At 46.3% G+C, this 15,291-nt stretch overlaps 1 protein-coding gene across 4 annotated transcripts in view; it reads right to left on the bottom strand.

Annotated features, from left to right (window-relative positions):
* Positions 1-15,291, bottom strand: part of dlg5a (discs, large homolog 5a (Drosophila)) — a 34,954-nt gene that overhangs the window by 14,433 nt on the left and 5,230 nt on the right. For 3 of the 4 annotated variants that reach the window (XM_076743847.1, XM_076743851.1, XM_076743849.1), the window contains exons 2-14: positions 9,023-9,091; positions 7,543-7,717; positions 6,802-6,945; positions 5,834-6,017; positions 4,682-4,941; positions 4,143-4,455; positions 2,805-3,035; positions 2,376-2,560; positions 2,146-2,271; positions 1,092-1,224; positions 804-931; positions 548-723; positions 348-451 (exon numbers count right to left, since the gene is read on the bottom strand). In XM_076743847.1, the coding sequence (XP_076599962.1) occupies positions 348-451; positions 548-723; positions 804-931; positions 1,092-1,224; positions 2,146-2,271; positions 2,376-2,560; positions 2,805-3,035; positions 4,143-4,455; positions 4,682-4,941; positions 5,834-6,017; positions 6,802-6,945; positions 7,543-7,717; positions 9,023-9,091 (2,228 nt within the window). The remainder of the gene's footprint in view (positions 1-347; positions 452-547; positions 724-803; positions 932-1,091; positions 1,225-2,145; positions 2,272-2,375; positions 2,561-2,804; positions 3,036-4,142; positions 4,456-4,681; positions 4,942-5,833; positions 6,018-6,801; positions 6,946-7,542; positions 7,718-9,022; positions 9,092-15,291) is intronic. The other variant, XM_076743848.1, reaches the window with a different exon arrangement.

Raw genomic sequence — 15,291 nt, 5'->3', positions numbered from 1 at the left:
GGTAAAATGGAGACGCACAGTTCCATTTCTGACATTTGCCTTTTCTCTTCCACTCCCTCAAGTGGGAGTACATTGCAGCGGTGTGTGCGAAGACAGCTCCACCTAGAGCTGCAAGTTTTTTGGAGGATTTAATCAAAGCAGGAGAGACTTTCCTATTTCTACTTCACACACTCAACCAAATCCCACCTTATCTGGGGTTTGGAGTGTGGATACTGGAGTGGAACAAGGCCTGGATTAAAAAGCCAAAGGAACCCATGTGAGCTGTACTGTGGAGGATGTGCAGGAAGGGAGTCTAGAAAAAAATAAATAAATAAAAGAGGATTTCATGGAAGCTAACAGAGACTCACAGCGATCAGTCTGTCTCCAACTGTGAGAGAACCTTCCCTGGCGGCTGGACTGCCCTGGACGATGGCAGTGACAAAGACTCCGCTCTCCAGACCGATCCCACTGTCTGAGACACCGAGGGGAAAAACAAGAAAATACTGAATAATGCTGTAGCTAATAACAAGTTTGTAAGGAAGCTAAGTAATTTAGCGCTCTGGTATACCTTTGTGTCCAACGAGGTTGATGTGAACAGGAGTGACGAGCCTTCCTCCCAGAGACTTCCTTCTTCGGACCACCATGTTGATCAATCCTCCACCGTTAAGGACGGCCTTCACCACCTGCTTCCTGTCCTTATTGGTCAGGTCGATGTCATTAATCTTCAACAACCAATCATTCACTCTGGAAACACAAAGATGATGGCTGATGACACACGTTGATAAAACGTTTGTTCAGAAAAAGCGTCTTGAGGCCGCTCATACCTTAACCTCCCATCTGCTATACTTCCTTTGTCCACCCTTGTAACAAATATTCCACAGTCTCCTGGTAAATACGGATCATTTACCCCCTCAGCGATATCAAACCCAAGTGCCTTCAAATCCATGTCATCCTGTAAGAGGCAATGATATAAATGTCAGTAAACCCATTCATTTTGACAGTCTTATTCCAATATCATCAAGTTTTGGCAGTCTTTAGAGCACTGCTGGCTCTCAGGAGACTGGCATGTCACCAAATCACTCTCAGTAATAAGAGCTGAGCACTGTTCTTACCCTGTCTTTCTCAAACTCCACCACCTCTGTCTCCCACTCCAGGGAGTCTGTGTCGATGGCTGAGTCGTGAGAGCTGTGGGCCATTAGCTGACAGAACCGGGCCTCTTTCTCCAGCTGGCTCTCCATCTTCTCCCTTAACAAAGGGAGACGTCGCACACAGAGTCAAAGGTCAGTCACTTGAGGATGGATGGGCAGAGACAACAGGAAGAAAGAATCGCACACAGCCGGTCTGTACACTGGAAATTACAGTGTGCATCACTGTGGATGCAGAATCCAGCCTGAATTAAGGGGCGATTTGCATCATACAGGGATAAAACAGCACGCAGAAATGAAAAAAGTATCCATGCTTTGACCGTCTTTTAGGTCAAATTAGACTCAAACTTCTTGTATCCTTTCAAAATATTTCTCAGGTCCTTTCTCACAACTTCAACACAACTTTAGGGAATCCAATTTATATATACTCATATGAAAACTAAAAGTAGAATGCACACAATGCCCCACTGTCAGTAAGATATATGGTGTCCTACTGAAGCATGCCTTCAGGGCAACTGTGACATTAAAACCCCAATCTTACATTGTTCTATACAAAGGATGAAAGTCTCAAAGTCACAGCACACTGCAGACTCCATACAATGCCCTGACTCTAACGTCGCTGTCATATACACTTTAGCCAGCAGAGGGAGCCTTTACATGCAATATGAACACATCCATGTGCAGGGAGGCTGAGACAGTGAGAAACCAAAAGCTGCACGTGCGTCCAAAACACTGTTGCTTTTTCGGGATTACACTTTTAATCTGGCCACGAGGAAATGGCGCCAGGCGAACAACTGAGCACCATGATGTCTCCAAAGGCAGAATATCACAGCTTACGCCCTGCCACACACTGAGTACAACAGCTTACAGAGACAAAGACAGCGCGACACACGAAGTTGGCTGAATAGAGCCAATGTTGCTCTGTGCTCGCTCAAAAGCGGGAGGATTTTCCTTGGATTGTACGAATCTTTCCAGTAATTTTCATCATGACTGAGGCTTTACAGCCACTGCGACGACTCACTTTAGTTCTTTGAGCTCTCGCAGGGCATCGTTCTTCTGTTTCCTCATATCGTCCAGATTACGCAGGGCATCGGCCAGATCGCTGACTGCCCGGTCCCGCTCTCGCCGCAGGTTATCACACAGAGTCCTGGGGAAGCCGAGGAGAGAGGCGGAAAGGCGATGTGAGAAGCATATTGGGACGAGCAGGTATGGACCTCGTGTGAGTCCCCTCAAACCCACACACAGACTGACCTTATGCTCTCCCTCTCCGCCACGATTTTGTCCCTCTCTTGAAAGGCCCAGTCCCGTCGACATTTGGCCACCTCAGCCTCCTGTGTGGCCTCCTTCAGCTCCTGGGACATGGCCTCATACTGTTTTCTCAGCATCTCAATCTCCTTATTGGCTCGTTCCATGTCCAGGGTGGCCGAGTCTTGTTTCTAGGAACATTGCGCATTCACAAATAAGATTATTCATTATTCTTTGCATTTGCGACAACATTCAAGTTCGAGTCCAGGGCCATCTAGTGGGCACACAGAGGTGTAGCCGAAATCCTCTTAAGGGTCAGGCCACCGACATACTGTAATCCACCAACTGACAGCTCCGTGGATGCACTAAGCTCTTTATCATGTGTCTAACCTTTGACTTTATACTGTCAAATGTAAGGCGCGGTGCCTTTGTTACCTGTCTGGCCTGATAGTACTCCCGGAGCAGCTGATCCCTTTGAATGATGGCCTCCGTCCTCTCCTTGCGGGCCACGTCCCTCTCCTCCCGGACCATCTCGATGTCCTTGCAAGCCTGGCTCAGCTCCTTCTGAGCCTCGGCCTTGTCCTTCACCTCATGGCAGTACTTCTCCAGCAGCTCGTTCCTCTCGCAGATGGCCCTGTCGCGGTCCACCAGTGACGAGTTCAACTCCTGTCACAGAACAAAGGGGGCACAATGGAATGAGGGCATCTCAACACTGTGAGTCATTAATGCGATGTGAATAAATGATTTGAGGGCCGATGCAGAGTGATCCAACGCCAGTTATGAATCTCTTTTGTCTGTCAACCAGAGTGTTCAGAAATGTTCTTCAAAAAAAGGATGTGGTGGAGATGAACTATTTTCGTACAGCGTCCTGATCCACTGACTCAACCCAGTCATGAACAGACGCTTAAAAACCCAGGAGGCTGATATTAAATTCAACAGAGGAAAAGTTGCTCGGTGACTGTCAGACAGGAAGTCTCTTGGAGATGCTGTGACTGATGAGATGATAAAAACAGTTTCATTCCAAATAAAAAGCTCAACATTTGGTAAATAATTACTTGCTTTCTTGCCGAGAGGTAGATGAGAAGATCAATACCACTCTCATGCCTCTATGGATAAATGTGAAATCAGAGCCAGCGGCAGGTTAACTTATCTCAGCATAAAGACAGGAAACCGAGGGGGACAGGAGAGCCGAGCTCTGTCCAAAGGCAAAAGCAAAAAAAAAAAACACCTCTAATGCTCAGTAATTAACACATCATATCTTGATTATTTTATCCAAACATAAACTGAATTTGCCATTTTATGGGCTATTGTGTGTCGGACTATTTCTCGGCCAGGACCAGTAATGTCCTGGAGCCTAGCAACTTGGCTTGGAGAAGAAATAGTCCAGCACACGACCACAACAAACAAGATATAATGTGTTCGTTTATATGTGCTGGGAGGTGGATTTTGTTACCTTTGTGCAGAGCCAGGATAGCCGTTTGCTAAGCTAAGCTAAGCTGTTGGCTCCAGCTACATATTTCCCATAGAGACAGGAGAGTGGTGTTGATCTTCTCATCTAACTCTTGGCAAGAAAGCCAGTCAGTACATGTTCCTAAATGTCAAACTTTTCCTTTAAACCTTTCAGTCAACATACGACTATAGTGCATAGATCAGATCCGCTGCATTATATCATTCATGAACTTAAAATGTTTGATATTATTTGTCTAAATTTCTAAGAGCAGTTGTCGTGAGATTTTTGATATTAAGTGTCTGATGCATTCTTAAACCTGATACCTGTCTGAGTGCCTCCAACTCTTCGCTGGCCACCACCCTCTCTGAAGAGGTGTTCTTCAGTCGGGCCTCGGCCGCCTCCAGCTCCGTCTGCAGCTTGTCCAGCTCCTTGATCACCTGGTCCCGCTCGCTCATGATGAGGCGGTACTCGTTGAACACTGAGTCCCTCTCCTCCTTGTACTTCTCGCAGTCCTTGGCGGCCTTCAGCTGCAGGTTCTTGTAGCGCGTCACCTCTGACTGCAGGCGCTCCATCTCTCTCTGCAGCTCCTTGTTCTGAGCTGAGGACTTGTTCAGCTCCTGCTGCACCGAATCAATCCTGGGAGGGCAGAGGAAGATGGGGAGCGTTTCAGTGAACAGTTTTATGGGATGCACAAATAAAATGATGTTGTGTTGGCCACAGCTTGTGTGTGTACAGGTGCTCGATCAACACCTCCTATGCAAGAGTTTCAATATTAAGGTATTTCTCCTTGAATATAACAGTGCTCAAATTTCATCTAATGTATTTTGTTGTCTGTATTTGTGCAGGTGATCGACGCTTTCACCTCCTCATCGAGGTGGAGTACTGCTGCTGGTAGTGCATAGCTGAGTCTCGCTGTTTGAGCAACGCATCCATCTGCTTCTGCAGCCTTCGGTTCTCCTCCTCGGCTTGCTCCAGGCGGCTCAGGTCTGTATTGTGGTTCGCCACCTTCTCGCTGTAGCGCTTGCTCAGGGCATCATACTCCTTCTTCACGCCCTCCAGCTTGTCCATAGCTGTGTCATACAGTTTGTTTAACACCTCTGATGAGCCCTTCTCTCTCATTACCTGGTGAGGACAGCAAAGATCGTATTATACATCCTTATAAAGCTGCTGATGGTGTTGGAACACTGAAAGTGAACTAAGCCTGTATTGTGCTGTGCCACACCTTAGCAGCAGATGGCATCAATGTGTAGGCAGGATTCTATTTTTATAGTGCAAGCGAATCCTGTGCCAGCGTAAACAATGGCTTTTATAAATGTAGGTGCATGCAGGCACAGAAGTAAAACCAAAAATCTGGCTTGGAAGATTAACCGTTTTATGTGTAGAGAGTGTCCTTCAGACTGCATTATTCATCCCCTGTGAGACTGGATGTCTCATTATTGCAGGTCTTGCTGATATAGTCCCTCCTGATTCCTGACAGAGCAGCTCTGACCTGAGGGCTGTATCGACCTCGTCTACGCAGCATACACTGCATATACACTGATCTTGTAGCTACATGGTTCGGGTCAGTGTGCCCTTTGCCCAAGCCAAAGCCCTTTTCTTCTGAGCTTGCCCTTTTCAGAAATGCTCTGTGTGCATTTCCCTCTGCTCTGCTGCCCTGTGCTCTTAGCCACTGTTCCCACGGGTGCTGTGTGAGACAGCACTGCACAATAGTCCAATACGGGTCACAACATCCTTGGGCTGTTTACAACAAAGTATTCAGAGCATAAAAGACGACAAAAAAAAATATTGTCTGATGCTCAAAAATGTCATGATTTCGATTTATAAAGAGGTGAAAACCCCTCAGCACTATTAAAATGTGTGATGCTGCAGCAAAGGAACAAGCAGTTTGCATATTGCCTCTAGCATCTGTTCCATATCAGTAAATCTCTGAAGGCAATTCATGCCCTTCTAACATCTGGGCAGCTGGAGCAGACACCCACACACGCGAATACGTGTGTGCGTGAGTGGATCGTACCTGCTGTTGCTGCAGCCGGAGGTCGGCCAGCTCTTTCTGGTCTTGACCGTGCAGCCGTTTGAGCTCCTCGCAGTTCTGCTTTAGGTGGTTGTGCTCTCGGACAAGTTGGGCGTTGTCCCTCCTGAGTGTCTCCATCTCCTCCTTCAGCTGTGTCTGTTCGCCCAAGACGCGGCTGTGCAGCATGCTGGAAAGAGGAGATGCACGTGCACGTACGGGGAGACACAACGCACATGCAAATAGACATGAGAAAGCAAGCTTTGATGATTTTAAGTACACAAGGGCTTCGGTGTGGCTCCATCTTTAGTTGATGTACTTTTCTCTCTCAATTTCAAGCGTACAAAGCCTCCATGATAACTAAATGCTGTATAAAACCTAGCAAATTAGCTGAGCCTTTTGCTTCCATCATCAAGTATTCTAACTCGCTGCACTCTCCAACAGTTACAGTAATACACTGTATGATCAGTTTCCATGCTCCAGAAATTTTGCCTCGGCTTATGAGCTGTTTAGGCGGAATTATTCAATCACATAAATGCCTCTATTTCCAAGCTTTTAAAACCCTGGATGATTTTTTTTTTTTTTGGTTTGTTTTTGTTTTGCAGTGCCAATTCCCTTTTAATGTGAAAGCCAGCTGTAGCTCCAAGGGATGTTCTTTCAATTAGGTTAATTGCAGCACCATGCCAGTATTTGCTACAATTCCAGTAAAACAATGCAATAAAACGTAATTATTTCTACGCTGAAAAGCAGCAGGTGGCAGGTGGCCTGATATTCATCCTACGCTTCCCAACATTTGCATTTCAATAATGAGTCCTGACACGCATTCACCCCAGCTTTCGTGTGGAAATCTGAGCGTCTAGGTGCGTCGCATGTAGACTACATAATACAGGTAAATATTTAAAACTGAAGAGTCCTTCATTAGCAACGAGACAAGGAAAATGGGTACCGTGACACTTTGCAGGAGCTGTACTTACTGGTAGAAGTCAGCCTCTTTCACAGCCTCCTCGCACCTTTTCAGTGTTTTGGTGTGCTGGTTCTGGAGGGACTGCAGATCTGCCATGGCCCTCATGCACTGACTTTTCAGACGCTCATAGTCATGACTGGCTTTGGAATTTGGCCTTAAAGAGACAAGCAGCAAGGAATCAAACACGCTACCCAGCAGCCTTGTACGATAATGTGGCCAAACACAGCTCAGACAGGAGGACACAGACGACAGAGTTGACCTTCCCATTGTATGAGAATTCATAAGGTGGGATTGACTCGTTAGACTAAATGAAAACGGCATTAAAAAAGTATGTGCTGATGTAAGCAGAGCAGCCCTTGTGTCGTCTGTTGCACAAGAAACATCTGGTAAGTAGAGCACATTAACCTTAATTAAGCAGCCAGTGTCAGTGCTTTCTCTGCAAGTCAACATTATTCCAGACAGCAGACAATTAGTAGATGAAAACACGGCAGCCAGAACAGAGCTGAGGACACGGACTCCATGACTTTAACAATAGTTAAAGTAAACTTTACTTTAACATAAACTTTGCTGCTCTGGGAGCAATGAATCACAGAGCCAATTGTCGAAGCTGATGTTTTTCACTGAGGGGAAAAAAAAATCTATAATCACAGTAGACAGATTCATAGACAACAGCCAAATAAAAGTGTCACCAGAAGGGGGGAAAAAAACAACAGTAACAACAACAACTTGGCAGGCAGGACAGGATTTGCACCTGCAGTCGTCGAAGGTGGTCCCGGGCGATGCCAACGCCAGACGCTTACGGAGCTCATCCCTCTCCCTGGTCACCTGGCGGAGCTGGAACAAGATGGTGTCCAGGTTGTCGCCGGATGGCCGGTTGTCGTTGATGGCTGGGGGTGGGGAGGACGCTTCACCGTTAACAGGCGAACCTGCGACAGTGAGCACATTACCGGAGGCTAGGACTATCGATCAGCACACACTGGAAAAGTTTACCCCACAATGCATATCAGCATTCAGAAGGTGGAGCGCACACTTGCCCAGATGCCATTAAATTAATCTTCTTGACTTTACAGATATATTTTAACTTGAGACACCCAAAAGGGACATTTTTTTGAAGGATGGAGAGTACCCTTGCAACCAACTTTGGCATAAGGGAGCAAAAGACTTGAGTTCTGTCCAGCAGTCGGGGCAACAGACGCCTGCTGTGGAAGTCCTGTATAAGCTGTTAGGGGGTTTTTCCGTGACAATTTGTTGCAAATTTGCAGAAAATGATCTTGGATTTACAAGATTACACCATATGTAATCTCTGGCGTGGAAAAAGAAAGCCAGAAAGAGCAGATAGGATTTGGATTTGATGATTTACTGGATCTCTGGTACTTTCTGTGCGCTTAACACGAACGCATCCACATATTCTTTGATTAAATTTAAGCGCTCGTGTTTGGAAAGCCAGTGAATCTGACGTCTTTGCAAAGGAACAATACGGCCGCACTGAATTGCAGCACTTCAATTGCAAAGCTGTTTTCCAGAGGACTTCCAGCAGTTTTCTTTACCCTGGCCTTGTGTATCAATTCCGGGATCTGGTGGTTCCATTCTACCTGTCATGACTGAGATTAAAATTCACCTGACTGATCTGAACAGAGGACGATTTGTCATTGAAACAGCAAGGTCATTCTCTTTCACTACGTGTGTCCTTGACAGTGAAATAGATTCTGACAAAAAAAAAGATGTATCAATAAGGAGTCATTTTCAGGGTTGTTTTCTTCACTGAAAAGTACACCCATGGCTGGGAAAATTGGAGGATTATGTCCATCTTTGGCTCAATATTTGGCCCTTTTGGAGGTTTATGTAACACAGCTGAGTCATTTGGACCTTTGTCAAAACGAGGGAAAGGCAAGCATGGCTTCCTTGAGGAAAGAGAAATACACTGGGAGAATGTTTTTGCCCCAGCGTGGAGTTTAAAAGGAAAACTAAAAACTTCCTAAGCTCTGAAACGCCCAGGACGCACCAGCACTTCAACCAGTGTGTGACGGCTACCTCGCTGAACTGCTGCAGGCTCGCAGATGTGGTGTCCACACAGACAGCATTGTCTGTAGTAAAAGGTATAATATTGCTGTATGATTTCAATCTGACCATCTATTTTTGAGCATCACGCAGAAAAGCACAGGCGTAAACAGCACTGTGTGTGTCATAACGCAGCCATGCTGATTCCACTCCTCTTGAGTCATTATACGTACCAACACTACTGAGGGAGCTGCTGCTTTCAGAGTCGGAGGGCATAGTGGAGAGAACGCTGTACGTGGAACCTGCCAAGACACAAAGGCCGAGAGAAGAGATAAAGCACCGATAGATTGATTAACCAATTACACACACGCCAGAATTAATTGCCTGTACAATGTGGACAGAGGTGAATATTACACAGTCAGCTTCATATTTCCTGCGCAGCTGTATGATGAATTTGGTGCAGGGTTTCTACTTGGAATAATAACTTCAACGCTCTCTCTTAGCGGCTCTATATTATCACTCCACACTGCCGTCGTCATTAAACCTCCTTTCCCTCACTGTGCACTCTGCCTTGCTTTGATGTATAGTCCCTGTATGTTTCTGCTACACAGGCAGAATGTCACGGCTGAAATGGGATTTTCTCTTTTTATGTCAAGCACATGGCGAGAGAGAGGGAGAGAGAGGAAATGATTCTCTATCTGAATAGCTGTACACACTGTTAAGCTGGGGGATATTTCACACAGGCAACCACAATCCATAGGAGAGGGTATGCAGATCCCCATTATACTGCAGACTCCCTGCTCCATAGGGCAGCATAAACATGGTGGGAAACACACACAGACTTTTTTTCAAACACGCATCTCAGACTTGTGCTCATTGCAGAAGGCATTATCTATTGTATTGTACATTAAAAGCTCAATTTCTTTCCCTTTCTTTTCCATAAGTAGATTTTACATCCCCACTTATCCAAAGTTGTTGTGTTAGCTGCTGCAAGAAGACGCCGATCATCAAAATCAAAGTGAAAAGCCAAAGAGAAGCTGGAACCAGAGAAACGTTTCACACTTGTACTTGAAATATAACAAAAAATAATGATCAAAATGGGTGAAGAGTGGGGTTGCAGTGGTATACCATGATATGAAAACTGACAATTATCATATCATGAGCATTTGCTCATCTATGGTATGTATGTCGTACTGTGAAAAGCAATTTTCCCTCTAATGGTTACTGATTAATCAACCAATCATTTCAGCTCTGAACAGATTCCAGGAAGTCCTGTGCACACTGATAAATAATAGGCAAATTTGAACCTGCATAAAACGGCACAGTGAGGCGCAGATAACGCTAATGTAATGTGATAACCCAAACACATGGACAAAGTTCTTTCTGTGCACAGGCTTTAAGAGAGCAGGGGAATGGTAGCTGGCTTCTTCTGTCCTTGCCTCCCCACCGGGTTTAGCTACAACTCTGGCTCCAGCCCTCAATATGTGACAAGGCCAAGTCTAATTAACTATGAGCTCTGTGCGACTGAGCCACTCCATCTTAGGCCCCGCAGACAGAGGGGGGGGGGGGGGGGGGGGGGGACAAGGGGAAGGCATGGAGCAGAGGAGGACAGATGAAAGGTGATAGCCTAACTAAGTCGCAAAAGAGATAAGGAGGGAGGGTGTTTAGGAGACAAAGAGGGAGAAAAGCAAGGGGAGAGAGTGAGGAGCGGGGCGGAAAGGCTTTTAATCTGTTCTGACATTCCCTGATGCTCGACACTTTGACTCTGCGAAGTGCTCCGAGCACACAGCTTTGATTTCATATTGTTCTATCAGACATGATGAGAAGCACTATGGGGCTGCACAGCATTCGTCCTCCACAATCAACACCAAAGGCCCCCCCCTCGCTTCCGCGGCCGCGCCGGAAAGCAACGGCTGACTTCTTGAACCCAGCGTGTGACTGACGAGGTGTCATAGTAAGAGACGTGAGCCACTGAGAGGTATTATTCCATCTCAGCTGAAGGATTAAGTCTTTTTTTTTCCCTTTTAAATACGGTGCAGAGTCAGTAAAGCTCTGTGCCAGAAAAAAAAACGCTGCAACATGTAGCTTCTTGAACGCTGCATTTCGCGAGTTGGAAACCAAAACACTCAAATAAATTAAAATCCCAGTAATCTCCATCACTGAGGACACGCGCAAACAAACCGCTCGAACTCCCACGAACGAGGCAGCTCTGGGGCAATCCTCTGCGTCTCACAAGCTGATTTGGCGGCAAGGACCAATTTGTGCACCGAAATTCCCGTATTTAGATCAGTCACGGGCTGATTAGTTAACCCTGTGAGCGCACCGACGGATGCAGTATGGATCGCACGTCAGCTACAAGCCCGCTATGTCTGGTGGTCGATGGGTCAGCGGCATTAGCCTTTTCCAACAGGCTTTTAATCATCGATAGCAATTAGCACCAGCCATAGCCAGCGAGGCCAATCATTTGTAAACAAGTTCAGTGCATCAATAAAGCAGGCATCCATTAGGGTAGCATAGATCTGATGATCTACAGCGGGGAAATCCACCTCGCTCTGCACAGATCAGACCACGATTTAGGTCTTTCCATGTCCAGATGATACACAACACAATACAGCACATTTTCTGTAAATACAATTCACAGTGTTTATAATGTGACCACATGGAAGGCTTATTTATTCATAAGTTTGCATGATATGCTTGAAAAATAACAGGACCAGTACAGTTTTCTGGTCCAAACCGCATCCATGCAGCTGAAGTAGACCCCTTTAAGGTACGAGCTCCTGATTTTGTTCAGATTTAGCCCGTTCAGCCATGTCTGTTTCTGCTGCCTTCATGCACATTTCCTGCCTGCATCTCTGCCGTGTGGAAGAATGCCACGCAGGGTCCAAATGCCAAAAAAAATATTGTAGTGACGAACCATATTTCCCATCATGCCCAGTGCTGGATTAAGCGGTTTGTTAAGTTTGCAGTTTTAGTGTTTGTATCATGTCTGGTTTTGGTGGTTTACGTTGGCGACTGCCATTTTTCAGCTGGTTTCTAATTTTAACCATTAGTGAGGCGGCTGTTACCTTTCTTGACCCCAGCTGCATTTTGCTTCTGCGCTCGTGAGTTCTTGTCCCCTGTGCTGAATGTCATTAAAAGGTTGGCATCGCTAAGAGCTGCATCCTGAGAGCATAATATGAAACAGTAGACGTTTCTCTATCTCAAACATCATTTAGCACGGCCCTAATCAGACGTGAGAAATCATACCCAACATTCATGTTCATCTCTAACAGACAGACACATCATGGCAGATTTCAACAGGAGCCATTAGATATGGTAATGTGGAGCCAGCATCTGCTACAGACTTCCATCAGCGGATGCACTCGAAGGTGAGAAATATTCCAGTGGAGGACCGGAGGCGTCAGTAACAAAGGCCTGTCGCTGTGATCTAAGTAGGTCAGGAGAGTGCTCGCCCTACCTAAGGGGTTCCACTCCCCCCACTCCTCCATGCTCTGCCCTCCGCTTTCGCCTCCAACCAAGCGATGTGCTCAGCAACCAACAGTTGCTTCAGACGACCAGATTATGTTCTCCAGCGCATACACCAACGTGACACGCGTTGCCATGGTGAAACGGGATGAGAGGAATAGTAAATTCTGCAGCGTGGTGAAAACGGAGAGCATGAGAGCTGGGAGGCTGGTGGAGGAGAGCCTTATCAAAGGGAGATGCAAAGTCTGGCTTCCACCGTCGGGTGAAACTAAATTATTCATCCGATCCGGAAAATTCTCTTATCTGACAATGAGAGCGTCTCCCAAAACATAAAACACGTATGATTATGATCGCAATTGGACTATTGCTGCTGCTTCAAACTTTCTCTTTATCGGAACGTGTTGACAAGCCTTGAAACTGTGGATTCGACGCAGCCGGGGCGTCTGTTCTGCTCCCATGAAGACGAAAGACACGGCATTCAGGGCCACTTGGTAAAAGAGCGGCATTAGCATTCCAAAAATAATACTGTGTGATTTTCTTTATTAGCCGCTGTCAGCACTTCTCACTGTCAAGGAGCAACCGTGATTTCAAAAATTAATAAATAAATAAAAGTCACGCAGCAAGAGGCTCGCGGAGCCTAAATAGTCTTTGTGGCGTCTCTCCTTTTGTGTCCTCTGCTTCACAGCCATTAAAACTACACAAGCGCAAATGATAGCAACACTAATAATATGGTTGAAAACTACCCACTCATTTTACAGTGTGCTTAAGTGAGGCTGAGGGATGTGTCAGCGTTACGCCAGACAGCAGAAAGCATCTCTTTTACTCTGGCACCCCAGACCTCTAAATCCTGGCTGCTCACAGTATGGAGGCTGCCGCTTGAGTTAGTGACGCGTGCGTCCCACCTACTCTGTCTCAATCATGGTTGTAGTACCTGAGCTCAGGAAACTCACAAATACTGGAGGGGTGAGAGAGGAGAGCTGACAGGGAATGTGGGGAAAGAGGGAGAGTGTCATTCAATAAAGGTCCGCAGCTGGAACTGAACCAGGGACTCTGTGATCAAAGTACACGGTAGGCGTCTTAAAGGTGTCGGCTTTTCAACATTAAAGCTGCAGGCACTGAATAAGCGTCTGGTTCCAACTCACTTCCAAGCATTTCTCGTCACTTCAAAAATCTGATTTATTCATTTAACGCACTCAAGTGCTCCAAACATTGTTCTAAATGAACTTCATGAAGTGACAAAAAGGAAAAAGTCCATTCATGTCAGTGTCAAGTGCTCAAATAGTGAGCTGGAACTGACCACTTATTGAGTGGCTGCAGCTTTTCATGTCAAAAAGTCAAGTCACCGTTAAGTCTGCATCTCAACCACGGCTTCAGTTCCCACCACTTTTTACAAAACTCATCCACATAGCCTGCGCACAAATAGCAAAGAGCAGCTACAACACTTCAGGAACAGGAATTTTCATACTTTAGTATTTAAAGTGGTTGGTCCCGGTCCTGGACCTAGTATATTTAAGCGCCCTTATTTTGGTGGACAATCAACATGGAGAGACAGATTCGACCTTCCTTCTCACACACCTGTATCCTCCCCTGCACCTCATCACAAAATCAATCAATAAAACGCAGCTACTGCATCTGCAGATTTTCAAAGAAACATGACATAAATTCCCTTGTCCTGCTCCCTCCCTGCACTCCGGGCCTTCCAGTAAGCCATGCAGTGGGCCCAACTTCTGAGGAGGCAATGACAACACCGGCCAAGAGCCCGGGCAATGTGCCAGTGAAAGCCTTGTTGCCGGGGTAAAGGACTGATCATCTGATTTAAGGAGTCTGCACTCAGCATAAACATGAAGACATCTAACATGATGACTCCGTGAGCCCTGATTACTCCACCGCACGCACATCGCCTGACTCACAGCTCCATGTTCATCTACGCTCAGACCCACCCACCCTTCTCACTCATAGGTCCAAGTCTGTTAACCTGACGTGCCAGCTGTGCTGTTACACAGCACCGTCCGGGAAGCCGTCCATGGAAGCTGCTTGGAAAAGGGCAGGAACGTTCAAAAAATACTTGGCAGGTGATTGGACGAACCGTCTCTCCGCCATCGTCTAACTTCAACCAATCAGATCGACGAACTATACGATGCAGTAGGACTACAAAGCCAGAGCGAAAACATCTTTTCCACTGAGAAAAGCCTTCAGTGTCATTCTCTGCTCTTCTATCAGTAAAGAAACACCCTCCAGCTCTGATATTTGACAGCAGCATCTACGCCGCCATTGCTGTTATTGAACAGTCGCGTTGTCGTCAAACTGAAATCACGTAGCTGCCACGAGTCCCCCGTAAGATGCTGATTGGTCAGAGCAACTGCGGTTTAGCCAAAAGGACACAACATGACGCCCGGCAAGATGGATTCTCGCGTGTGATCTTGCCAATCCAGCTGCATCACAAGGTAACAAGTCTGCCCTGTGGCGTGTCTCAATCTGCCCCACCGTTGATTGAAACATAAGACCATCCTCCTCAGATGTAATCCTACACTCATTTTGGATCCGTGGAAACAAATGAAGGCGAGAGATCATTCAGCCATGCAGGCCTGCCAGAAATGCTGAGCAGCACCAAAGTCCAAAAAAAGCCCCCGAGTGCCATCCAGCCCAGCTGATTATCAGCAAGCAATAATGGGCTTTCTCTCTGCAAAGAGCCCAGGCTCAGCATAAATGAGATATCATTTCTTTTTGAACAGCTTGCCTGTGCCAAAGGTTGGGTCAGAAACAAAAAGGTGAAAGATGTCTGCAACATGTCCTCCAAATGCTCTGCTCCGTACTGCAGCGAGTACAAATATGAGCCAAAACGCCGGCAAAAAGCCTGTCTGTGTGGAACAAACCCACTGCTGGAATTTGGGCAATCTTTGTGACATTCCCTTCATATTTAATCACAGCGGAGACCACAAGGATTCAGACAGCATTTTCACAGTGTGTTTAGATAATTCAGTGATTAAATGTACGCAATAATAAAGCTCACCAAGAGAAAGGACAGCAGTGTCCA

The sequence above is a fragment of the Chaetodon auriga genome, chromosome 11 (genome assembly GCF_051107435.1).
Source record: "Chaetodon auriga isolate fChaAug3 chromosome 11, fChaAug3.hap1, whole genome shotgun sequence".
Taxonomy (NCBI): domain Eukaryota; kingdom Metazoa; phylum Chordata; class Actinopteri; order Chaetodontiformes; family Chaetodontidae; genus Chaetodon; species Chaetodon auriga.
This window is presented reverse-complemented; position numbering and strand designations above follow the sequence as displayed.